Source organism: Urocitellus parryii, chromosome 5, assembly GCF_045843805.1.
Source record: "Urocitellus parryii isolate mUroPar1 chromosome 5, mUroPar1.hap1, whole genome shotgun sequence".
NCBI lineage: Eukaryota > Metazoa > Chordata > Mammalia > Rodentia > Sciuridae > Urocitellus > Urocitellus parryii.
In genome coordinates this window covers 84,548,603-84,575,037 of record NC_135535.1, presented here as the reverse complement: position 1 = coordinate 84,575,037, position 26,435 = coordinate 84,548,603, and the positions used below count along the sequence as shown (strand labels likewise).

The following is a 26,435-nucleotide window of genomic DNA, read 5'->3' as shown; positions in this document are numbered from 1 at the left end:
CAAATTTTAAGTTTAGAAAATTTTAAACCCTGATTATATTACACTCCACATCGTATCCTCTTTTTTTAATATTTATTTATTTTTGTTTTTTAGTTTTCTGTGGACACAACATCTTTATGTGGTGCTGAGGATCGAACCCAATTCCCTGCGCTTTCCAGGGAATCGCGCTACCGCTTGAGCCACATCCCTAGCCCCACATCGTATCCTCTTCGTTAAAATAATTAATTTATGTTCTCTATGTGCATATAAGTGCCACTATTATGCCATAAAATAGGTAAACTGTTTATATCTAAGCAAAAGTTGTCTAAAAAAAAGCAAGAAATTAACCAGTTGCACTGGTACACGCCTATAAGGCCAGGCCTCAGGAGGCTGAGGCAGGAGGATCCCAAGTTCAAAGGCAGCCTCAGCAAAAAGTAAGGTGTTAAGCAACTCAGTGAGACCCTGTCTCTAAATAAAAGACAAAATAAGTTTGGGAGGCTGGGGTTGCGGCTCAGTGGCAGAGCGCTTGCCTAGCATGGGTGAGCACTGGGTTTGATTCTCAGCATCACATAAAAATAAAATAAAGGTATTGTGTCCACCTACAATTAAAAAAATAAGGCTGGGGACTGGGGTGGTAGCTCAGTGGTAGAGTGCTCGCCTAGCACATGTAAGACCCTGGGTTAGATCCTCAACACCACATAAAAATTAATTAATTAATTAATTTTTTAAAAAAGTATTGTGTCCATCTACAACTAAAAAAAAATTTAAAAATAAGTAAATAAATAAGGCTGGGATGTGGCTCAGCGGTTGAGCATCCTTGAGTTCAATCCCCATAACAAAAAAAAAATATGAGAAATTAAACTTACTATAAGAAAGATTCAAATACATATGCTTTCATGAATGAGAACCATTAATCAAAGTTCTATGCTCATGAATAATGTGCTTCTTTTTAAAGTTGTCATATGCTCCTCTTTTTTAAATTTTGCATCAACATTATTGAGATATAATTTAGCAACAATAAACTGCTGCCTTTTCTTTTTAATCCCTCACCAGTACTCCCACCCTTGATTTCCTCAGAATCCTCTTCTTCACTAACAGATGCCAAAGTCATGTTTAGGCCACTCCAGGCTACTGAAGCTTTGTGATGGCATATAAATTCTCATCAGGAAGAAGCAGAAACAGTTCTGAAAGCCCAAAAAAACGGTAGCCTGGAAATGAGACTAGTCTGATGAAAGCACCCAAATAATGAAAGGCTTCCAGTCTTAAGTCGTATTTGTATGGACCTAGGAAATGAGGATTAGTGAAAGTTAAGGGGTTATCCTATTTGGCCACAGTGGACACGTGGCGTCTCTGCCTGTCCAGCACCCACCACCCGCCTACTGACAGCAGAGCCCAGACTGAAGAACTGGGAGGGGTCTCCTCCTACACAGTGCATGATGACATCACCTCTGAAACAGGCTCCGCTCCTCCCCCAGCCTCGGTGTTGGCTGAAAGATGTGACCATTACCTAAGCCACTGCAACAGAGATAACTGTGGTACTGTACTCTCTCTAGAGTTTAAGGAAATGGGGCGCTCCTTTTTTCAGCTCTGAGTGTAAGAGAAGGGGGGTAAGGCAGAAGCTACTAGCGCCAATTAGCCTCCTTTGGGACAACACCTGCCCAGGATGTGACTAATACGGACAGTACAGCAGAATCCGGGGAGATAGAGAGCAAGTCCTGCAAACTGTGATGCCAAGATTTCCCAGTTACCTATCACAACATCCTCTTGTTTTGCTAGAAATGTCTTCAATTGAGTTTTCTAATTCTTGCAACCAAAAAACATCCTAATAAAACTAGTGTCTTCACATAACACTCATTCTTGGTCACATCCAGGAGTGTGGCACTTTTTGAACTCTTTCCCATCACCAGTTACTCTGGTAAACCTAGAGAGAGCCAACTGGCTTAAACATCACCATAAGGAATTTATGATGGCTAACAGGAAATAACTTCTCATAGAGAAATTTTCAAGGGAAGGGTTACAAAGTAGTTTCTCTTTCAAAGTATTTTTTTAAAGCTTTAATGTTTTAAAGGTTCTTCTATACTTTGTGAACATGAGTATATTACATTTACAATAAACAGAAAAATCTTCTTTTAATGCATAATTAAAAGAAGGCAAAGGCCTGAATAATTTTTATTCATTAAGAAGATCAAGAGGCAGGAATAAAGATGTACTTTTTATGCCTTTTCAATCCCCATGATTTTGTCTAAAAACTGTGAGTATGCTCAAGAGAAATGTTATAATTTGATTAGTTGCTATTTAAAATTTGACAAGATTTTCTCCCACAAATTTATTGATTTGTAAACTGATTAACTATCCAAATCAGATAAATTGTTTTTGCTAATATACATCTAACAGTCACAGAAGTTCAATCAGAATTCTTACCAAGAGAGAGTAGCACCAGCTGTTCATTGGAAACATATATAAAAACTATATCCTATTGGCTCCAAAACAAATATATGTTTTATGTCAATAAATAAGACAAAAAATTGCTTCATTACTATGTTCTAGTAGAGAAGAAATTTCAGCAACTAAAAGAGCATGTAAGCTTTAAAATTTAACAAAACATGAAAATTCTAGTCAAAGAAAATAATATATATATCAAGCATTTCTAAGACTATTACTAATGCTGATACACTCCAAGTGTTTTTAGTACATCAAATGAATTACATGCATCAAACCAGAAACAAAAGAAAAACATAAGTATTCACAATTTAATAACATATATTATTAAAGAAAGAAAAAAAACAAAATAATAATAGATAAGGCAGCATGGCTCCAGAGAGCCTACTAGGCAAACATCAGCTTAAAAACTGGTATACTACAAAATTTTATAAACATAAAACAGCAGCACTTTTAACAACCATGCAATAGGAACTCAACTAAGTTTCCAAAAAGACCCTCATGCTAATTTTCCAGATATAATAATATAAATAATAACAGTGATAGCTTCCACCTAGTTCGCACTTAGATGCCTGGTGCTACCACCTGATGGTGACCAAGCATTTGACATATATTAATTTCCATGAATTTCATAGCAGTACTACAAACTGAGCAATAATCCTACCTTGCAGATAAGAAAGCTGAGATATTTCATATTAAATAACTTCTGAAGGTCACACAATAAAAAAAAGTGGAGCAATACTTTGAAATCAGATTCATCTGAGCCAAAAGCCCACACTCTAAACCATATACTAATTATTCATTCAATATATTTCTTGAGTACCTACTGTGTGACAGATACTATGAAAATCCCAGGGGACATAATATTAACAAAATAATGTGAAGTCTCTGCCCTTAGGGAGTTTAAAGTCTAATGGAAGAAGTAAATATAATCAGATACTCATAGAAATAGAAGCAAAATTAAAACCACAACTGTGATCAATTTTATGAAGGAAAAGAATATGGTGCTGTATAGCAGAGAGGATCTCTCACAGTCTGAGAGATCAGTGACAGTTCACCACAAGAGTCACAGAGCTGAAATCTGAATGAGAAATAGGTGAAAGGCTTGCAGGTAAGAAGGAAAACTGACCAGAGGGGGAGCACGTGTAAAGGCCTTGTGGCAATAGGAAGCTCATAAAATTCATGCAACTAAAAAAGAAAGCAGAGAGCTAGAGGAAGGGCCCATAGTACAAGATGTAGCTCACACACAGCTCAGAGACTTGGAAAACCAGAAGTGAATTACATTTTATCCAGATATGAACAAATGAAAATTTCTTTCAAATCTTGTACCTTTAGTTTTTTCAAGTAATTATGCCTTAATAGCAATGGTGAATATTTTCATTCATAAATATTTTTTAGGTCTAAAGGGAAGAACTAAATGGACACTGTCCCTTCAGTGATTGTGAAGACAAGCTACTCGCATCCCTACACAACTGCTTGGTTCATGCTGTCATCATGTATCATCCCGATTCCTCGGCTGCCTGTCACTTGCAGGCTTCTGTTTGTCCTCCCATTCTCTGATCTTTCTAAAGCAAAACCAGATCATGTGATGGTGCTGTTTAAAAACCCTTCAATGGCTTCACATTGCCTAATAGGGAATACATCATCTTGTCTACCCATCTAGTTTCATATTTTGTTAGAGTATAGTAGAGCCACTGTTGGGGACTTCTGGAAAACTGGTACATTTCTTGGGGCTTTGTTATTTCTAGTGCAATAGCCTCACCTTCATGGTCCAAGATGCCTTATTCCCATGCCCATGGGTGGGGGACTAAACACCTCCATTAATGGTTTTTCTTCCACGTGTAGTATATGGCCTCACCTGATTATGAAGGGGACTAGGAAATATGGTCTTTATTTTGGGACCCATAAACCCACCTACTTCTCTTAGTATGAAAGAAGGGGAAAATGGATTTTGTGGAATAACTAACTAGCAGTCTCTGAAACAGAAATTGACATTAACATGTCTTTTTAAAATTAAATGTTTCAAACTAAATGATAATAGTTGCATTAATTCTTTATAATTTATTAGACAAATTGTAACTTTCATTTTTGAAAAAAAAACATGCATTATGAACACTGGTGTATTCTTTAGAAAATGCTTATAGACTAACTTTATAGATATCCATTGCCAAAGAAATTACCGCCTGTCAAAATTTCTACATGACAATTTACCAAAATAATTATTGATTCAGGTTCTCTAATTATTAACAAAGTATTTTTATACTTCTGAGAGATATTCCTTAGCAGCTGAGACTTTGGAAATAAGCACTTGGTTTATCCCCTAACAGATAACAATGACTTCATTTGTACTAACCAGGAAGGAAGACTCTGAAATCATGACCTGTCAGGTAAAGAAATAAAGAAAAGTAAATAAAAGTCCCTTTCTCATTTATTAATACTAGAAATGCACTGATTTAGTAAAGTTTTAACAACTTACACTTTCACTGACAGTGAATCTTGATTTAAGTATCATTTAATATTTCTCATTCCTAGCCACCCACAAGTTTAGAAGCCTGAATATGACAAAATTTTTTTCTTTGCTTTCCCCACCAACTATAAAGAACCAGAACTGAAATTACCTTCTCTGAAAACATGGTTGAAGCCAAAAATCTACTTGCAATGCAAATGTTTAAGTAGTTATGTCCCTGATATTAGCAATGACCTTGAACACTCTCAAAACAAAAGTGACCAGTCTTTAAATCATTAACTTACTTTGGATCCCTAGTGTAACTGTGTTTGGTGATTTGTGTATTCAATTTTTTTGAGTCACTGTCTTTATGTTGCTTGATATTCTTAAACTAGATTTAGTTTGAATGTTATAGAAATGGAAAAAAAACTCTGATTATGTTTGGTATCATTTATCTCAAAATTACTTTTCAAAGTACTTATATTTTCAAACACCGTTATAGGGGAATACAGTATGTTAGAACTAAAAGAAATTGAACGACAATGTTTTATTTTTTCAAATTATTTTATAATTTGTACATATCTACATTTTCACTCTCTCATTTTTCTCTCCTATGTAAATCCTAAAGCGACAAGTATTCATTCAATAAGTAACACTGTGTTACACAAAAGGAGAGCTATTGTAAGCTTCCACTTACATGAGGTACCTAGAGTAGGCAAATTTATAAAGACAGAAAATAGACCCAAAGTTACCAAAGGATAAAGGTAGGGGAATATAAAGATTTATTGTCTAAAGGATATGGAGTTTCTATTTGAGATGATGAAAAAGTACTGGAAACAGTGGTGATGGTTACTCAACACTGTGAATATAATTATTGCTGTGGATTTATAGACTTAACAAAAATTAAAATGGAAAATTGTATGTCATGTATATTTTTTCACAATTTATTTTAAAAAGGTGCTACAACTTACTACAGTATTAAACTGTCTATAAGCAGTGACAACCAGCACATGCCCAGGCCCTCTGTCCCCTTTCCCCAGTGCCATACTGCCCCAGAAGCAGATAGAAATCAGAGCTCTGCTTAGTGATTTTCCTGGTAGCCAGATCAGAGCACTGGGATTCACCTTCATGACATAAATGATTAATCCTAATCCAAGTGGGGCCGAATGCTATCACTCTACAATCTGAAATTTGAGAGACACTAATATAGGAATTACAGGGTCAAGGTCAAGCGGGTGGTGGGACCCAGAGAGAAGGTCCTGCTGTTGGGACTCTCACAGGAGCCCTGGATCTTGGCCTCCCTAATGACCACTTGTCAGTTTCTTGGCGCTCCTCCAGTATCCTCACAATAAATCTCCTTCTTTCCTTAAAGGTAGCCAGAGATGGTCTGTGTTCCTTACCAACAAAGAACCTTCCTTTCAACATAATGAAGTCATCTAAATCTTCAGCTTTATTCGGGTGGGCAAAGTGATGTACAAATATCCCTTGCTTCCCAAATCTTTCAAGGTTTTGAGATCAGATAGTAAGAATTAGGATATCAAGGGACACTGTGAATTGTTTTTGAAGATTTCCAAGGCAATTCACTATATAGTATGCAAATAATTAAATATGAGTTGAACATGAGTCGGAGGTACTTTAGTCTCTTGAGATTTTTACAAATAATATACTTTGATTTATCACTAGAAATGTTAATAAACAACTTTTAAACTAGTTGTATTTTTTCAGGGGTTTTTTGTTAGCTTATTTGGGCTCTTTACATTTAGCATTGGTGATCCATTTAAATGCCCTACAAAATATGAGCAATCCTCTTTTCTACAGGAGACAATATGTGGAGAAAAGCAGGATCTGTCCTTAGTGATTGTTTCATAATTAGCCGTTACCACTACAGGTCTCAGGAAGCTGGACAACTAGGATTTATTTCATTCAAAACCTAAGTTTTACTGCTTGCTTTGGTGGCTCATACACTAAAATTGGAAAGACACAGAGATTAGCATGGCCCCTGCACAAGAATGATATGCATATTTGTGAAGCAATCCATATTGTTTTTTAAAAGGGAAGAAAAAAAACCCTAGGTTTTGTAGAGTAGAGGAAGGAGTGTAGGAGACAGGAGGGAGGGCAGGAAGGACAGAGAGGAGGGATGGGGGGATCATGAACTGAAATCGAATTCCATGTGTATATGATTTTGTCAGGATGAGCCCAACTACTTACTACATATAACTATAAAACTCAAATTAAAAAAAAAAAGAGGTGGCACCTTGGAGACATGATTAGGCCATGAGGCCTTCACCCTCATAGGCTATTATAAAAAGCTAAATTTGGCCTCCTTTTGCCCTTTCTTGCCCTCTTACCTTCCATCAAGCAATGATGCAGCAAGAAGAATCTCACCAGATGATATGACCCAATAAATTTCTGTTACTTATTAAAAAAAAAAACCTAAGTTTTCTCTAGAAATCCATTGAGGATATAACCAATATATAAGGTCTAGCATTTTATATCTGGTACAAAGAGATCTTTATAATGATATTTTAACAGTGACTCAAACATCTCAGTAATAGATAGAACCTCAGTGACGTATGTCTGAATTCTAAGAATTTAGATACCAATTGAGATTATGCTTTGTTCACTTCCTTAACCTTTCCCTGTGTTCATAGGAACCTATCTATGGCCTTTGTCACTTTTTAAGAAATCGAAAGAGAAAGAGGGTATGGTAGACTCTACACACAGAAGAAGGGAATTTCAAACCAAGTGGGAAAGTGTGTGTGAGTGTGTATGTGCAGTGTGTGAGTGTGTGTGTGTATGCATATCCACACAGTCAAATGCATTATAAGGAAAAAAATAATTAAGAACTACTTTAGATGAAAAGCTTTCCTTATTTCCAAAGCTTCCAGGGAATCTATAAAACTTGAATTAAGTTCATGACTCATGAAGAAAAACTATGAAACACTGGAGATAAGAAGCAGCAAGGAAAGGTGAATAAAAATATCATATACAAAGAAGCTGAATACCTTTTCTCAATTCTACACACACACACACACACACACACACACACACAAACAATTGCTAAGTTTCTTCTTGACCAAGCTTTATATCCCTGGCCTCATTCTCTCAGTAAATCCAGCATATATTGAAAGGAGACTTTCTTAATAATCTCAGAGGGTCTGAATCAAGTTTAAGTCTCTCACATTTGCTAAAATTAGCATAAAATAGATTCTCAGATTATTGCTTCTGTTTTTGTGTCTCTCAAAAATAACAAACTGTTTGCTTATAGTTTTTCAGATCTATTAAAATGGACAGAAAAATTCACTGATTTTTTTAGATGAAAAATTACCAAGAACACATAATCAATTATGGGAATAGATAAAACAAATATCCATCCTAATAATCCTGCAAAGTTCAGCTCATGTGCCAGCTCATCTTTGAAGCCCCCCCAGGTCATCCAAAGCAGAAGAGGAAGAAGGACTCTTCTGACTTCCTATTCCACTGTTTCTGACCACATTTTTGGCATTTATAAAGAAGTACCTCACAGTACAGATATTCAACACCAGTCTTTTCTGTTACTAAATATTCAAAAGTGCTACACTGATTTCCCAAATATTTATTCAACACCTACTATGTACTAGGAATTTGTCAGATGCTAAGCATACAAGAATTTAAATGACCACATTTTCTTGGTACTTGTTAGTTCCTGGTCTTGCAGCACTCACAACACTGAAAGTAAAAATAAAAACTGCCTTCATTTCTCCCACAAATCCTGGCCCACTGTCGTACCACAAATTGTCAAAGGAAGATTTTATTTTTGAGATAATATTTTATAGCTTAATATCTGTCATTTCTTTACATGTGTATCCCTGGCCCATAGTGTAGCTCATTAAGCATTTACCAAAAGAATAAATCATCTTAGCATGCTTCAGCAAAATGTACACCATCAGGACAGTCACGTGGACTTCTTTCATCATGTGGACACTCTGTCAATTCCATGATTAAAGTTTTTTTCCTAAATAGCCTAATAGTTTATCTCTTTCTCTCTCTCTCTCTCTCTCTCTCTCTCTCTCTCTCTCTCTCAACTCAGGGGCATTCAACCACTGAGCCACATTCCCAGCCTATTTTTTTTTTTTTTTTAATTTAGAGACATGGTCTGAGTTGCTTAGAGCCTCACAGTTGCTGAGACTGGCTTTGAATGAGATCCTCAGGCCTCAGCCTCTGGAGCCACTGGCATGTGCCACTGCGTATTACAGGCATGTGCCACTGCACCCAGCTATATTTAACTCATTCTTAATTCAAGGTTGGAGATCTATGGTGTGTGTTGTTATAACCTATATAATAGCTATTGTTAACCAACAATTGATTTGAATTTTGAGAAAGCTAATCCATCTTTTTCAGACAGTAAAAGAATTTGTTAATTTAGTTTGAACACACACCCAATAACCCCCTCACAAACTAATGCTATAGATGTTGACTAAGGCAATAAAAACCTCAATCTGAGTTCAAGGTTACTAAAAGAACAAGTCAACCATGCAAAAATGTTTATTTTACATGTGTAAACAGACTTCTAAAGTAAAACAGACTATATATTTACTGTATGAAATAAATTACTCATCATAATTGCTCAGTATTACTGGCTGGACAGACATTTTTCATAATACATTTTAATACCAATGTGAACTAGGAACAAATTTTTCATGGTAAACATATGACTATTTCAGTAACATGCTTTATTTATACTTTTTAAAATAAATATTATTGATGTAGCTCAGAGGTAGAGTACTTGCCCAACATGTGTGAGGCCATGGGTTCAATCCCCAGCACCACAAAATTATAAATATAGATAGATATAAATATATATATATATATGTATGTATTATTGATTAACAGTAATAAGAAGTTGAAGAATCCTTAAAAACATCATTTTCATTTTAATTAACTTTCCTGACTATAAAAGCAATAGGTGTTTAATTAAAGAAATATATTCAAGATCTGGGAAATAAAGGAGATATAAAAAGGAGAATTAAAAATCAGCCATTCAGGGCTGGGGATGTGGCTCAAGCGGTAGCGCGCTCGCCTGGCATGCGTGCGGCCCGGGTTCGATCCTCAGCACCACATACCAACAAAGATGTTGTGTCCGCCGAGAACTAAGAAAAAATAAATAAATATTAAAAAAAAAACAAATCAGCCATTCATGGGCCGGGGCTGTAGCTCAGTGGCAGAGCACTTGCCTAGCATGTGTGAGGCACTGGGTTCGATCCTCAGCACCACATAAAAATAAACAAATAAAATAAAGGCATTCTGTCCATCTAAAACTACAAAAAAAATAAAATAAAATAAAATAAAAAGGGCTGGAGATATAGTATCTCAATGGTTGAGTGCCTCTTGGTTCAATCCCTGGTACCAAAAAAAAAAAAAAAAAGTAAAACTTACTTAGTACTTTATAAATTTATCATAAAAGTCCATGGTTACTTCTTTTACATTTACATATGAAGATATGTACTCTGACTGGGATTAAAGTTTGAAAGTTTAGTTCTATAGTAATCTCTAGGTTATCTTCATACCATCTGTACAATAACGGTTCCAAAGGGAAAATGTGATTGTGAAAAGAGCTACCTGTGCACAAATAAAAGACTTCTTTTAAGCCTAGAATGAAGCCAAGCAGTTGCCTCTGAATTCCAGTCTGACGAGACGAGTATTTAGGGGCACTTGAACAGGGATAGTTGTTTACCTGACTGAGCTCTCACTTTAGTGAGGGTCCAAACCCGCAGTGTTATTCATGGAATGACTTCTAGGTTTCAGAAACTGTCCAGCTTTCAGTTTAAAATAGACTTCATGTTGACCACTTCAGAAGCTGTCTTTGAACTTTAGCTGGTTTCAAGTTCCACAACATCACACTTCTAACCCTTAGACTTCCCCAAAAAACTCAGTATTCAAAATTCCATCATGTATCCTCCCCACTGAACATGTATGCAAATATTCAATGAATTTTTAGATAATTTTTATCACATTATCAGATGCCATAGCCAAAACAAAGCTCAGTTTCTGTGCCTATAGCAGAAAACAATATTTGGCTATTATTTAGAAGGTCCTATTTGGAAGATAATAAACATAACTTGCAAATTATGCAAAAATAAAAGTTCCATTCCATGCTTCATCTACAACTCCCTACTAATCAAACAATTCTATTACAGAAAATATTTTTACAACTATAATAAGGATGGCATAATTAAGAGAAAATAAATCATATCTGTAAACATTTAAAGGTCAATAGAAGAGAAATTCAAGGGACTATAATTAGGAACAATAAAATGTAAGCATTTTCATAGTCTTGTTATCCAAGGAATTAAATCAGAATTACTAACTATGTGGCTCACCCCTTTCCCCACATATTATCTGTTATTGAACATGGAAAAAGGAAAGGGAAAAATTAATAGAATTGGTCAAAATCAAGCAAGAAGTAAAAATAAGGGCCTCAATCCTTTGTCACTCTAACTAAGAGACTATTGTGACACTTTGATATCAGTGTTACAATTGGTAGTCATCTGACAGTTCTTCAATACCATAACTTGATGAAACCTCAATCCAAAAGTAGCAATCACTTAAACATACATACACACACATACACACACATGCACACAAATATACACACTTTTTATTTCCCAACCTCTCATCTTATGAATGGCCAATGAAGAAATGGCATACCTCACTGGTTCCACTTTCCCTACCATCCTAAGAATTCTGCTAACACTTTTTGTGTTCGTTAGCTTCCTGTTACTGCAATAAAATACCTGATGTAACCAATGTATAAAAAGAAAGGTTTATTTTAGCTTAAAGTTTTGGAGGCTTTCAGGACTGATTGGCCTCACTGCTTTCAGCCTGTAATGGCATAGCACATCATGATGGGAGAATATGGTACCTTATGGCAACTGGGAGAATATGGCACCTTATGGCAAGTGAAGCAAAGAGAACAGGAGAAAAAGGCTATATCCGATATCACTTTTAAGGATAAGCCTCCAAAGACCAAACTTCCTCCCACTATTCCCAGCCGCTTAAAGGTTCTGCCACCTCCCAAGAGTGTAATGAACTGGGGACCACACTGTTAACACATGGGCCTTCAGGGAAATTTAAGATCTAAACTCTAGCACTTTTATCCTGAAAAATCAGACTCATCAATTGAAACACAATTATTTTCTTCTGATTCTTATAAATGGCATTACAGTTAATTTTTTAATGACCTTGCATGGTTTTAATGTTTAGGACTTTCTTTGACTCATGGAACCACAATGTCATCCAATTTTTAGAAATTATAAAGCTCATGGAAGCATATACCCATGCCACATGTAATATTATGTAGGCAGATATTAGGGTAGCATCCCCTACTTGTTAGCTTACTTACAATTTGTAAATATTTTATTTTGCAAGTTGGGTCTAGGGCTATGAAACCAAAGTTTCAATATATCGTAGTTTCTCAATATATTGTTGCAGGTCATTATTTGTACATGTCCTGTATCAAAGATAGTGGATACTTCTGGTTGAATTAATAACCTTAATTAACCATTACAAAATTAAGTGGTATTATTTCTCAACAGTTGAAACTTTTCATCTCTGAATTTAGAAAATTATTTTATAACACAGAATCCCTAAATTTGAAAATGATCAACATGTTAATAAAAATCAAAGCAATGAAGAATAGAACATGAACCACGTGGTCCCTTTAGAAATTAAACAAACCTTATTAAAGGTGCCAGATGCTTTCTGAAAGCATCTCATAAGTTTCTGCAACATTAATTAAATATCTCATGTACAGCAAAGTTTGGAAATGTGTGTTAATAAGATAATCAATAATTGCAGGTTTAACTCTATGTCAGTTCCAATTTTAAAAGAAATAACATGTTTTTCAATGAGCCCCATTTTCAAAGCAGAAAAGTGCTATTTTTAATCATCAAAGATACACTGAAGCCATTATTTGTCAAGTGAAATATCACAGCACTTGAAGAGTTTGTCCTGATTATTCCATAAGGATACTCTTAAGTCAGAATTCATTTAAGTCCTAAGCTAGTTATCTGCTGCCCTTGAATACTTTTTGGACACTATTCAATGAGGGCCAGGAAACTGCATCAGAGCATATCAGCAATGACTTTCATTCACTACAATGCCCTTTGAAAAGATGTTCAGAAGCAAGTATCAGGACAGAGAAATGGCATACCCAATTCCTGACTTACAGAGTACTACATAATTATGTGAACCCCTGAGCAGTCTCGCTCAAAAAAAGAATATCCAATCAAGGCATCAAATTCTATCAGGCACAGCTTCTCTAAAGACTCTTCTTTAACTTAGCAGCATGTGAACCTTGTCAGATTACTCTCAACATGACTCTGTACATTAACAGAAAAATATTATTCTGTTAATACAATACACAAATACAATCTAAGGAAACTCAACTTTTGAAACACCATCAAGAAACACTGACTACAAATAATAAATATTTATACAAATGTATATGTGACATTCATAGTCATTCAAGCTTATTTTTCTCAAGGCTTAAAAAGTATTATGTGTTTGTAGCCAAAGGAAAGCATACTTGGCTAGGAATCTGGAGACAGGGTTTGAGTTTCAACTTTTTGCACTGATATCTTCTATTTCTAGGGTCAGTCACTTCATTTTTCTTAGAGTTTCCTTATCTCTAAAATGAGTAGGGCAGACTCCACAACTGTTGAAGTTGTAGCTCCATGATTTGCCACCCACAGCCCTTCTAGTATTTGTTTTATAAGTTACCCACACGCATGCCTTTGCTGTATAAGGCACTATAGAAATATGGCCTTTTGGTTTTGACTAGGTTTTATACACTACTCCTAGACTTTTTTATTGTATTATCCACAAATATAACTATTGCTCATAGTCACCAAGGTATTGATAATTACTGCAACAGCTAGTACTTACATAAGTGCTTATTACATGACTATACTGTACTAAGCACTTTACACATATGAACTCTTCTCACCACAAACCCATGGGAAAGAAACTATTATTATTCCCATTTTTGCAACTGAGGGGACTGAGGTACAGGTGGGTTATGTAACTTGCCCAGGGTCAAAAAGTTTACAAGTGGAAGAGTTGGGATTCAAACCCCAAACCCGCTCCTAGAAGCCCATCAGTTTAACTCCAGCCTTGCACTTGGCTAGAGGGTCCATAGGAGGTGAAGTGCAGCAGAGTTCATCCACAAAATATTGGCAGAGTCCCCAAAACTGCACTCATACTATGAATTCTCCCAGGAATAACCAATGGTTTGTGATTTACAAACCCAGCATACATACTTGCAATTCTTATTTCTTTCTTCCCTGCTTCAGTTTTGCAAGTAAATAACAAGGATGGAAAAGAGATTAAACTAAATCTACCTTCCTTCTCTCAATTATTTGGGGAAATGAACAAATAACAGGAACTGTGGGACTACTGGGAACTTCCACATCCCACTGCTGAGTAGGCAGAGCTCCGTTATAACAAGCTCCCAGTCATGGTCCAGGGACGTTGCATGTTAAATCATGTCCCCCAAAAACGAACAGCTGAAAACAGTGACCAGGCAGACATAGAAACACCAGTTCTGCAGCCTCAAATCTCTAAGACTGAGGTTGTCTAAGAGCCTGGGACCATGAGGTAACAAAAAAACTACCTCTGCAGCAAAATATATTACAGTGTGCAATTAAACTGGTCAGTGGTATACAAAATTAGGGCAGAGAGAAAATACTGGTAATCAAAAAAAAAAAGCCCTATTTAGCTATTCAGCACATTGTTTTTGTATATGTATACTCATATATTTCCCCAATTATTAACCAACTCCAATCTTGCACTTGGCTGAGATTCAAGAGATCTTCCCTATGGGAACCAGAGAAGACAGGTCTGAGTTCTGGAACCCGGGCAGCCGCCCCTAGGCTGCCCACGAGGCGGGGCAAGTCCTCGTTTGGCAAGGACAAAAGGAAATTACTTCAGAGAAGAGGAGACGGTGAGCTCCTCCCGTAGGACAAAGCCACACTTTGGCTCACCACATCTCGCCCGAGTTTCACGTCCAAGGCCACGGACTTCTATCGCCTGCTCTTCAAACCCAGCATTGACAGACAAGGGGATGAGAGCGGTACTGAGAAACGGTGGGAAGAGAAGGTGTTTTGTTTTCCCAAAGGAGAAAACAAACCCACATTTTAATCAAAACAACCTATGGAGAAGCCAGCGAAGACTTCTTCGCCCGGCCTGTCTCAGGACTTTTGAATCACTTCCTCCTTTTCTGATGTGTCTGAGTTTGAGATTACAAAGTTGCTGAGAAAGTCTTGCCTCTCCGGCAGCTTCCTGCGAGGGAGAGCCGGCGCTGACCCTACCCGGCGCCGCCACCTCGGGCGGGAACCGGAGGGCGCCGCGGCGCGAGGAGGGACTGGGATGGGTTCCGCGGGGACAGAGCGCGAGCGCTGCCCAGCCGCCTCTCCTGCTTACCCCAGGGTGCTGATGAAGCCGTTGACAGAGCCCTCCGCGTACAGGGACACGATGTCCCCTATATAGAGGAAGCTGGACATTTTATCAGACATGCTGCTTCATGTTCCAAAGTGAACCTCCCTCCTCTTCCCTGCGCCCTCGCGGCTCTCTCCAAAGGAGCTGCAGCGGCAGAGGCAGAATGGAGCGCAGGACCGCTGCAGCGGCGCAGGGCACAGTCCCGGCGACCGAGAGTAGGGGTTCAGCCTGCTTCCGCACCGCAGGATCCGGGCAGGAGCGAAGGCGCCCTGTGGACACCCCGCGACGTGCGCAGCCCCGACGCCCCGAGAAGCTGCAGCAGCCGCCTCCTCGGCAGGTTTCCTGTTCCTTCAGAAGTTTTCTCTCCAACACCTTTGCTCCTCCTCCTCCCTCCTCCGCTCCCTTCTTCTAGTCCCCTCCCCGCTCGGCGTCCCGCCGCAGCCGTCACCGTCACCGCAGCCCCGAGGGAGCTGGAGGTTGCAGAGCCCCTCGGTCCCCTCAGGGGAATTTTTGGACCAGGTGCTGGTGCCCATCCGATCAGGCGGAGGAGAGGATCCCAGGGGAGGCGGGGGCATCCAATCAGGCAACGGCGACCGGGGGCGGAGCTGGACAGGGGCGGGGCGACTCTGAGGAGGCCGGGCCACCGGGGAAGCCGAGGAGGTGGACGCAGCAGCGGGCGCGGGGAGGAGCACTGGGCGGTGCTGGAAGAGCTGCAGGGGGCCGGAGCCTCCGGGGGGACGCTGCCTCTTCCAACTGGAGAGGAAGGACCTGCGGCGCTACAGTCCCTGCCTGGGAAAGCGAATGAGCCTGAAAGGGACTAAAAGGGTGCGAATTGGTGAAGGGGAGGGTGCATGTATGACCCATGCTCAGTGGAGTGAACCAGCGAGACTCCTGAACATGAAAACGTGGAGTAGGGGTGTGGATGGGGTGGATGGGATTGAGTAACTCGCTGATCAAGGGAGAGGAAGAAGTTGAAGTGAAGGAAAACATAAAAATAAAAAAATAAATACATAATAAAGAAAAGGAGGGAGGAGGGAGTAAAAATCTCGCTTGGCATATGTAATTTTGTTGTTTTGTTTTTCTCAAGTATATAGCCTTAGTGAAACTTGACCCTGGAGCAGATGTCTAGGTGAGTGGGAGCTTCCGTGGAGCTTTCGTCACTTGGCCGAGCCTGCAATTTTTGTAGCCAGCCCCTGACGATGAGGGCACTGTGGACCTGTGCCTTCTCTTAACTTCTGTTAAACCTCCAAGGCTGGGCCTCCTGTGCTTCCTTAACTTCAAGCCAAGGCTAACCAAGTACCTCCAGGAGCCCATTGTCACTGTCTCATTGACAGCCCTTACTTGTTTACATTTAAAGTTGATGACTTTTGAAGCTCCAGCTGTTGCACACAAACTGGAGGCAGCACACGTTTGAACTCCTTCTCTGTTGCTTTTGAAGTCTTCACCTTAGAACATCGTTTTAAAAGTCTTTCACCCTACCCTTCTAGAAGACCTGAAGAAGGCAAACTCTAGCAGTAATGACAGTCGACACTCAATTAAAAAAAAAATAATAACTGCTACTTAAGTAATCCCACAGAGCAACGTTTGCAGAAAGGCAGAGGAACTCTGGGAATGCAGAGGGATATGTGCCAAATTATGCAACTAGCCAAAATGTACCTTACAGTTCAATGGTGTCACTCATGTCTTACAGCTCAAAGATGATTTGGGTTGAAATTTATAGTCGTACAATAGACTGTAAGAGAAAAATCAGCTTAATATTCAAATGTTTGTATTTAGAAAGCCTTCAGGAAAGAAAAGAATAGACTCTGGATCCAGGAAATGCCAGTACAAAGTCTGTGTGTGTTGAGATAAACTGGACCTAGTCATTGACTTACCATGCAGCTGAGAGATCTCTTTACTTCTGTGTTCTGGAAAAGATAACTTAGCTACTTAGAAATGCCTATTAATGATAGAAGCCCTCTTCTGCCTACACATGTGACATTACTGTTGACATTACTGCAAGAAACTGGCCATAATTATTAAAAAGCTTGAGATGGAACAAGATGATGACTACAGAAATGGAAGTTTCTTTTTTGGGGGGTAGGGGGGTACTAGGGATTGAACTCAGAGCACTCCACCACTGAGCCCCCTCCCCAGCCCTATTTTGCATTTTGTTTGGAGACAGGGTCTCAATGAGTTGCTTGGGGCCTCAATTTTGCTGAGGCTGGCTTTGAACTTGTGACCCTCCTGCCTCAGCCTCCTGAGCCACTGGGATTACAGGCGTGAGCCAAGGTGCCCAGAGGAAGTTTCTTTTTATCCAAGTGATCTATGCATTACATTCCATGGTTCTCCATATTGCACAGTCCTGTGCTATACATCTAATGGATGCTCAACAATTACTGGTCAAAGTCATGAATGTTCTTTGTTACCTCAAGGCACAGAGTTACTGTGGACAACACATAATAATGTTTATGCTCATGAATAATGTTTATGCTCATGAACAGATAAAAGTATCAAGTCATGTACCCAAGTTCTAGCTCTTGGTAAGCATGTCTCCTGGGCCCAAAACAGGGTCCTCTAAAAATTAAAGCCCAGCACTGGTGTCCTGTTGCCTGGCCTAAGAATACATTCATTTTAATGTACCTCTCAACACTTCTCACTTTGCTTTCTGCTTATTTTTGTACATATTGAATCTTACCAAACTAAAAGTATTCTAAGAATGAAATCAGCGTCTAATTCATGTTTTATCCCTTGTGGGACCTGGAAGTGCCCATTGAAAGTTTCAATAAATATTGGATAGGTAAATTAAATAATAACTAATGTAGAATGTTTTAATGTTAAAATATTTATATTACCTCTGATAATGACAGTAGTAGATGTTGTGAATATTAGTTTAACCAAATAGAGTCTCATGGGCTGAGAGCAGGTGTCATTTCAGCAAATGCTCTGGTCATCATGCCCTATATGAAGAGACAATAAATAGAACAGAGTGTAATATTTGAAATGTTTATTCCCAGAGGATTTACTATATTAAAAGGTTTCCAGTAAAAAAGTTCTTCCATCAGAGATGTTTTCAGGGTAATTTATAATCAGTGTTTACTTGAATGTTCTTAGATCAATACTAGAAGTGAAAGGGTTTGCAAGCTATTATCTGTCAAATGAGTGTTTCATGAATTGCTTTCCTCTCTTCCCTTCCTTGTAATGAATATAATTTTTTAAATGTAGTGGTTTATTGAGCAGTCTCCTTCATGAAATACAAATAAAATACAATTTTGTAAGTCATCCCATTTCAAAAACACTCTATTAAATCTACATGTTCTGTTTCTTAATAATATTTCAAGGAAAGCCCTTGGATATAAAATATTTTCAATTATTAAAAATACATACTCAGCTAGGCATGGTGGCATACATCAGGAATCCCAGCTACTCAGGAGGCGGAGGCAGGAGGACAGCAAGTTCGAGGTCTGCCTCAGCAACTTAGTGAGACCCTCAGTAGTTTAGCATGACACTGTTTCTAAATAAAAAGGTCTGGGGCTGAAGCTCAGTGGTAGAAAACCCCTGGGTTCAGTACTCCAGTACTGCCAATAAATAAATAAATGAAAATATATGCTCTTGCACGTGTGCACATTCACATACTCGTATATACACACATACATACACGCACTCACACATGTGCGCACATCCCAGTACAGTTTCAAACATTGGTCTCATCTCCTCCAGCCCTCTTCAGATCAATGAGTAAGTCACAGGAAAGGAGGTGTCTGCCTTTTATCACTATACATAGGTCTTCATGAGCTCCTTGGGTGTTGAGATGGAGAGCTAGAATCAGGATGAAAAGTGTAAGTGTATCACTCTGAACTCACTATGTGAGTTCAGTTTTCTATTGACTCTGCTGCTCATCTGGCCAGTCCGGACTATTTGCAGAGGACTTGTTGTCAGGTTGGTATCAAATATCACCTCCCTGTTGGGCTCTAAAACACCTCTGTGCATTTCTTTGGAGTAGATGAGCTGGCCCCAGCCTGACTTCTTCCTCTACCCTCTCACTGTACCCCTGATAGTAGGCCCCACAGACAGACAACCCTTTCAAACATAGTTCAAGTAGATCTGGTTGTGCTTTGAGTGTAGGAAAGTCGGGAATAGTCTTATTCATGGCAATGCAACCAGTGCACAGGACCCTTACCTACAAAGTTCCCGAACTTGATTCGATATTTGTTTTGCTGGCACCATCCTGAAATTCTCAGTCATTTTTTTTTTTTTGAGAGAGAGAGAGAATTTTTTTAATATTTATTTTTTAGTTTTCGGCAGGCACAACATCTTTATTTGTATGTGGTGCTGAGGATCGAACCCAGCGCCGCACGCATGCCAGGCAAGCAAGCTACCGCTTGAGCCACATCCCCAGCCCTCTCAGTCAATTTTTAACAAGGAACTCTGCATTTTCATTTTATACTGGACCCTGCAACTTATGTAGCCAGTCCTGGATTCAGGAATCCTGACCACAACAAAGAGTAAGCAGCTTGCCTGCTCCACTGATCCCTCTCATGAATCTTTCTCTCTCTTGCAATTCCTTTTTTCCATCTCAGCCATCTCAACAAGTCTGACACATCAAGTCACTTCCAATTAGGATAATTAACATCAAAATTCTCCACTTGTAGTACTACCACCCTCCAAGTTTCTTTCCAAATGTCCTCATTGGGACAAGGGTAAAACTCTGCCATCCCTCACTAATCAAAAATGGACAACTTAAACTGAGGATGTAAAGTAGTATGAGACTCTGAGCTCAATCCCCAGAACCACACACACACACACACACACACACACACACACACACAAAAGACAACTCTGCCAATTCACTATAATCAATTTGTATTCACCATGATGAATTCTAATAAATAGAGATTAGTCATTTATATTCATTGAAATGTTGAACTAAGAAATGTGTCCTTGGGCTTCTGGGTTCAAGCTAAAAGAAGGGTAGATGGTACAGGAGAGAATATCATAACCATCATCAGCCACTGTTATCTCAACACTCCTGTGAGGTAGAACCTGTGGTCACCACCCCGGTACCCACCCACATACCTTTGCCCTATAGGGTAGCAGCCTGAATGGGGTTAACCTCCAATTCCAAGCAAGCAGTTCTCGAGATCTAGTACGCATAAATAAGACCTGAAGAAGAGTTTGTTAACACACAAATCCCTAAGCCCCATCCCTGAGATTCTGATGTAGCAGATCTGGGGTGGGGTTTGGCATCACTCTTGAAGGAGAGGTTGTATGTGGGCAGGAGCTGAGGGAGACAGGGTTCAAGTAAACCTTGGCTAGTGAAATAACCTCAAAATTGCAGAAAAACCTTAACAAAAAGAATACATAGCTTTGCCCCAAATTTAGTAATTTTAATAATTTGCCACATTTTACAGCTCTTTTTCTATAGACACACAATTTATTTTCAGAAACATTTGAGTGCAGGTGGCATAATTGTGTCTGCTTACTTTTTAATACTTCACGTATACAGTACCTAAGAACAACAATAGTCTGATATAGCAACTATCAAGTTCAGGATATTTAGCATTGATATAAAATTTGTACCTTATCTACTGTCCAAATTCCAATGTTGTCTATTATCCCAGTAGTGCTCTTCTATAGCATTTGACTCCAAGGACAGAATACTATCCAATCATATTTAGCATTTAGTTGTCAGAACTCTTTAATATCTTTTAATCTGTAACAATTCCTCAGCTGTACTTTGTCTTTAATGCCATTGACATTTAAAAATATATATATTTATTTGTAGACTATTTCTCAATCAGGGTTGTCTTGTATTTCTTCACAAATAGATTAGGTTGGGCTTGGGATGTAACTTAGCTGTACGGTGCTTCCTTAGCAGGAACAAGACCATGGGTTCAATCCCCAGCACCACAAAAACAAAACAATAACAAAATTGGATTAGGTTAGGAATTTCCAGCCAGAATAGTATACGAAAGACAATGTGTTCTTCAAAGTACCCTGATATCAGGGACACAATATCCATCTGTCCCTCATTGACGATGTTGGTTTCTATCACTGTCAGGATGTTGTCCAGTACACAGGAGTTTAAGAATAATCCCAAACCAGATCTCTTATAAAGAAATGGTTTCCAAAGAAATAATCTTTTAACCTGAAAAAATTCTGGAAATGAAGGCCAATTTCGAGGCAGCAACAAGTCTGATTTTCCTGCCACAAGGCTATCCATACCATCTCCTGATCCTTAGCCTGTTTCCAAAGCCAGGGTTTGACCTCAGTCTGCGGTATCGGTCTCACATGGTCCTTGTGAAGTTTAAATTAGAAAATAAATTTAAAGGGCTAGGCTGGTAGTGCCTAGCACTAGGCACTCAATAAATGTTAGCTATTATTATGATTACCATTATCTGAAAGAAAAGCAATATTGAAGATCATAAGAAAACCAAGCGTAAGAGATATTGCAACCAGTGCAAAAAGACACTAGTGACAGCCAGCCACAAACATCTTCAGACACTGAATCAACGACTCTCCAATTTACACATCAGTGCCTTCCCTGCGTTCCACAAGCAAACAGTAGTCAATACTTGGTGTCTATTGAAATTTAAATTCTTTCAGGAATATTTTAATTTTCTTAGTATGTGTAAAAGAAATCATTTTTTAAAGCAGTCAAATTTCAGATCAGGGGGGAAATTTTGAGATTAGAAAAAAAAAAAAGGTAGCTAAATTTCCAGCCCAATGCTGCAAAACCACCCACAAATGTCACATGAGAACTCCGCCTTCTACAAGCTGACGGCTTTTTATCTCTTCACAGAAGGGAACAGATAAAACCCACAGAGAAAACTGCCATCCAACATCAGAGAACACTGTCATGTTTATGGTTCCATGAATGATAATGGCCTCTCACAGACTCTGATGCCCACAATAAAGGTTGCTTGGGCAGTTAAGGGTCTAAAATCAAATTAAAAGAGATTATGCAAGGTATGGTCCCATTTCCAATATCCCGTGGGATTTCTGGACTGCTCTGGAAAGCTTACTTCAGGAATTTCAATCCTGTCTTTAAAAATGGAAAGAGACTGCTCACCAATTAGTAAATGTCATGAATGAAAAGTTCGACAGCAAGTTTCTGTAGAGGGAAAGGAATGACTCTAAGGAGGAAACTAATATATATCAGTAACTTTTATGTTTGATTCTCTGAGTTAAGTACTCTTCATACATTACCCAACAATCCTCATGAAATAATTGCTATTATTAATCCCATTTTACAAATGAAGAAACAGACTTAGAAAAAATAAGGAATCTTTCCAAGATCACCCAATTAGTAAGATAGGGGAGAAAAGAGAAAGTAGTACCATGACTCAGAAAGAGGGAAAAACAGGGAGGATAAACCCAGGAAGAAATTTCTGAAATCTCTCACCCCCTGTCTTTTCCCCCCAAATTTAACTTGGTTTCCTCTCATTTGCATAAGTGGTTTGAACTGCAGAACTGTGCATCTGCTCTTGTGCATTATTTCAGGTATGTGCATCCTGATTAACCAACTGAATCATAAGTTTATTTAAGGCAAGAAGTCTTTTATATACTTCCCTTCCATCGCCCTTTGCTCTTTGCTGCTGAAATAATTAGCCCAGGAAATTTTCTGGATCCCAGTCATAACATCCACTTTAAGCTGTGCTCAGGGAAAATGCTCAGGACAGGGGCTTACATCCAATGGACTTTTATACTTCTTCAAATCATTTGGAGGCAGATGGGCCATGATCACAATCACAGAAAGTCAAGTATCTAAAGGACTGAGAGGAGCAAGTGGCATGTAATTATTTAAAGGCTAAGCACATTTTAAAAACACTAGAGATGTGAACTTCAGAGAGCCCAGAAGCTGGATCTCCTGAAGGATGTTCCTGGAAACAAGACCTTCACCTAACCAGTCTCAGGGCCAATGCACAAAGGTGCAGGAAGCTGTTTTGTACCAGGTATTTGCAATCATCAACACAGAGTCACAGACCTGATTACTTATAAGAACTCAATATATGATAAAGTCACAGGCCTGATTACTTATAAGAACTCAATATATGATAAAGTAAGCATCAAGAATCAATGGGAAAATATAAGATTGTTCAAAAAATACTGTTAAAAGGATTATTTACTTATTTGAAGAATATAAGTTTTAAAATATCACATGTCTTAAAATGAATTCAGGTGAGTATATTAATCATTTAATATAAGAAATATGGGCTGGGATTGTGGCTCAGTAGTCGAGCGCTCACCTAGCACATGTGAGGCCCTGGGTTCAATCCTCAACACCACATAAAAATAAATAAATAAAACAAAGGTATTATGTTCAACTTCAACTAAAAAATAAATATTAAAAAAAGGAAATTTATATATACCCAGCCAGGCATGGTGACACACACATGTAATCTCAACAACTCAGGAAGCTGAGTCTGAATAATCATAAATTTGAGGCCAGCCTCAACAGATTAGTGAGACCCTGCTCATAATAAAATAAAAAGGATTGGGGATGTAGTTCAACGATGGAGTGGTAGAGCACCCAGGTTCAATCCCCACTACTGGAAAACATATGTATGTGTGTGTGTGTGTGTGTGTGTGTGTATACACACACACACACACACACACACACACACACATACACACTCTCCAAAGGAAAGGGAATTGGATGTATCACACCCTATGAACAAGGGATTTCTTAGCAATACATATGTATTAAAATAGAAATATAAAGCAAATTATCAAGTCAATTTTATGTCAAAACTCTAACAAACAAAATTGAAAGGGAAACAACAAACTAAGGAAGCACTTTGCAATAAATTTTATAGGCAAAATGTTGATTATAGGCAAATAAGTAAAAGTAATATAATAGTGATATATCATTTCTCAGATTAGCAAAAATTTTTTAAATTATCACAACCAAGGCTGATAATCAAACAACTAATCTCTTATCTTATTCAACCATTTTTAAATGGAAATATGGAAGATTTCCTAAGGAAATAATTCTATATATGAAAAATACTTTATTCGCTATTATGTTTAACATAGTATTTATAATAACAAGAATAATTAATAATCACTAGAAAAAGTAAATACTGAACATTAGCAGATTATGGATGCATGTTATAGTATGTGACATGGAATGTAGCCAATGATTCTTATTAAGAATATATGAACAAACAAACAAAAATTTTTAAAAAGTGACATTAGGCTGGCAATGTATCAGTGGTTAGAGCATTTGTCTAGCATGCTTAAGATCCTAGGTTTGATCTCTAGCAATGCAAGATAAGAAAGAAAAAAAAGAGAAAGAAAAGAAGAAAGAAAGAAAAATGTATAATAATACATAAAATTATTTCTATGCTGACTTAAAAAGCAAGATTAATGTTCTACATTAAGTATATTCATTGTAATGTAGGGGGAAAGCAACGTATAAGAAAAAGACATGTTTGATAAACTGTGGGTAATTTTTCTACTTTCCTAATGTTTTAGAGAGTATTAATTTTTAAATAAAAAATATAAACATACAGGAGTGAATGACATTTTCTCTTTTTTTTGGCAGTGCTGGGAATTGAACCTGGGGCCTTTCATTTGCTTTTAAGAGGAAAAAAATTTTTTTCAAGCCAAGTCTAGAAACAGCAGTAGAGAGCAGGCAGAGCAGTAGAAAGGGACTGGTCAGATTTATCAGGGCAGAAGACAAGATGGGAAGCTGTTGGTGTTTCAATTGATCTATTCCTATCAATGCATATTTTAGAAAATGTTTATTGCCTTCTTTATAGTGAATCATAAGCAGAGTACATAGAGCTCCAGGGCATTCCACTAACTTATTTTTGCTGGGCCAGTGTCTACTGGCATCTTTCAGGACATCTCAGTGGAAAAAAAAGTGTAAGTGGAAATTCAAGAAGCTTGTAGAATTTGAATCCACCCTTCTTGGCAGAAGCAGAGTTAAGACTGGAATGTAGTTCTCCATGACAACCTTATCAGTGTTTGGGGTCTGCTTATTTCTGGGTACCATGTTCCAGGAAAGTGTTGCAACTAAGCTTGTTACCATTTTCCCCTTAGTTACAGGCACCAGGATTTGTACTCACTCACCAGCACAATCTCTGCTTATCAAAGTGGAGCAGGTATTGTATTCAATAAGCCTAACAATGAATGACATAGAAATATTGACAGAAAGAGAAAATGCTAAACCCTTTTCCACAGGAAATTTTACAATTACTCAATCCATGGGCCTCGATTCAGCTCCTGAACTCTCCCAAATCGTCCTTCCATCTACCCTTCAATATGTTGTAGAACTTGTTTAAATCTCATCTGGTATTGTTCCTATTTAAATAGATTTATACTAGAGAAAACTCAAAAATTTCCTTCAAACAGCGTACTTTTTGCAGCTGCTTCTCACAGACTTTCATTTCTCTGAAAAGATAGACACTTGCCTCAGATGTCACTTCCTACTCCTATTTGTCTGTACACTAAGATAACAGTGCACCAGGTTTTGAATACATGCTCACTTCCTCATAGACTCGAAGAGTGTGTCTTTGTACCGTAGAATTTCTGGAAGAATGTGTATATGGCAGTGTGTGTGGAACTAAGGGGTCGGCAGATGGTGGTAGATTAGGAAAACTTGCTAACAGTCTCTGTCTTGTTTTCTTCTGAGAAGCATGTCTTTTTCTCTATAAGCCACAGTTCCTTCATTCCCAGGTCGCTTGAAACATTGCCTCTTAAAGTCCTTTCATAATTGCCTCTATCTCTGATGTTAAGAATTCTTGCTATACACCATTTCCCCAACACATGGCGTATATATCCATGTAAAGTTCTACCATCTTGTGGTTTGGGCTGTATTACAAATCTACATTAACTTTGCTTTGCATTCTTAGAGCTTAAAATCATTCTTTTTCTTTATTTATTAGCATTTTTTCCTTCCAGTATCTATTTTTCTTTACCAATATTCTTATTGTCAGCCTATTATTTGACAAAATAGGGAAATATGAGGAGAGAGATCTCTTTTTCTCTACCCTCTACCCTTCACCCCTGCTGCAACAGATCCCAACAGTTCAAACTGCACCACTCATGATAATTTGTACCATAGCTTTTGTCAGCCTTAGATGCTTTCCCGTTGTTCCACTTCTAA

General features: G+C 38.2%; 1 protein-coding gene and 1 pseudogene across 1 annotated transcript in view; one reads left to right on the top strand and one right to left on the bottom strand.

Annotated features, from left to right (window-relative positions):
- Positions 1-15,919, bottom strand: part of Itpr2 (inositol 1,4,5-trisphosphate receptor type 2) — a 479,802-nt gene extending 463,883 nt beyond the window's left edge. The window contains exon 1 of the mRNA XM_077799170.1: positions 15,326-15,919. Within this exon, the coding sequence (XP_077655296.1) occupies positions 15,326-15,417 (92 nt within the window). The 5' untranslated portion in view covers positions 15,418-15,919. The remainder of the gene's footprint in view (positions 1-15,325) is intronic.
- LOC113185300 (U6 spliceosomal RNA) lies at positions 6,809-6,908 on the top strand (annotated as a pseudogene).
- Positions 15,920-26,435: the final 10,516 nt, after the last annotated feature.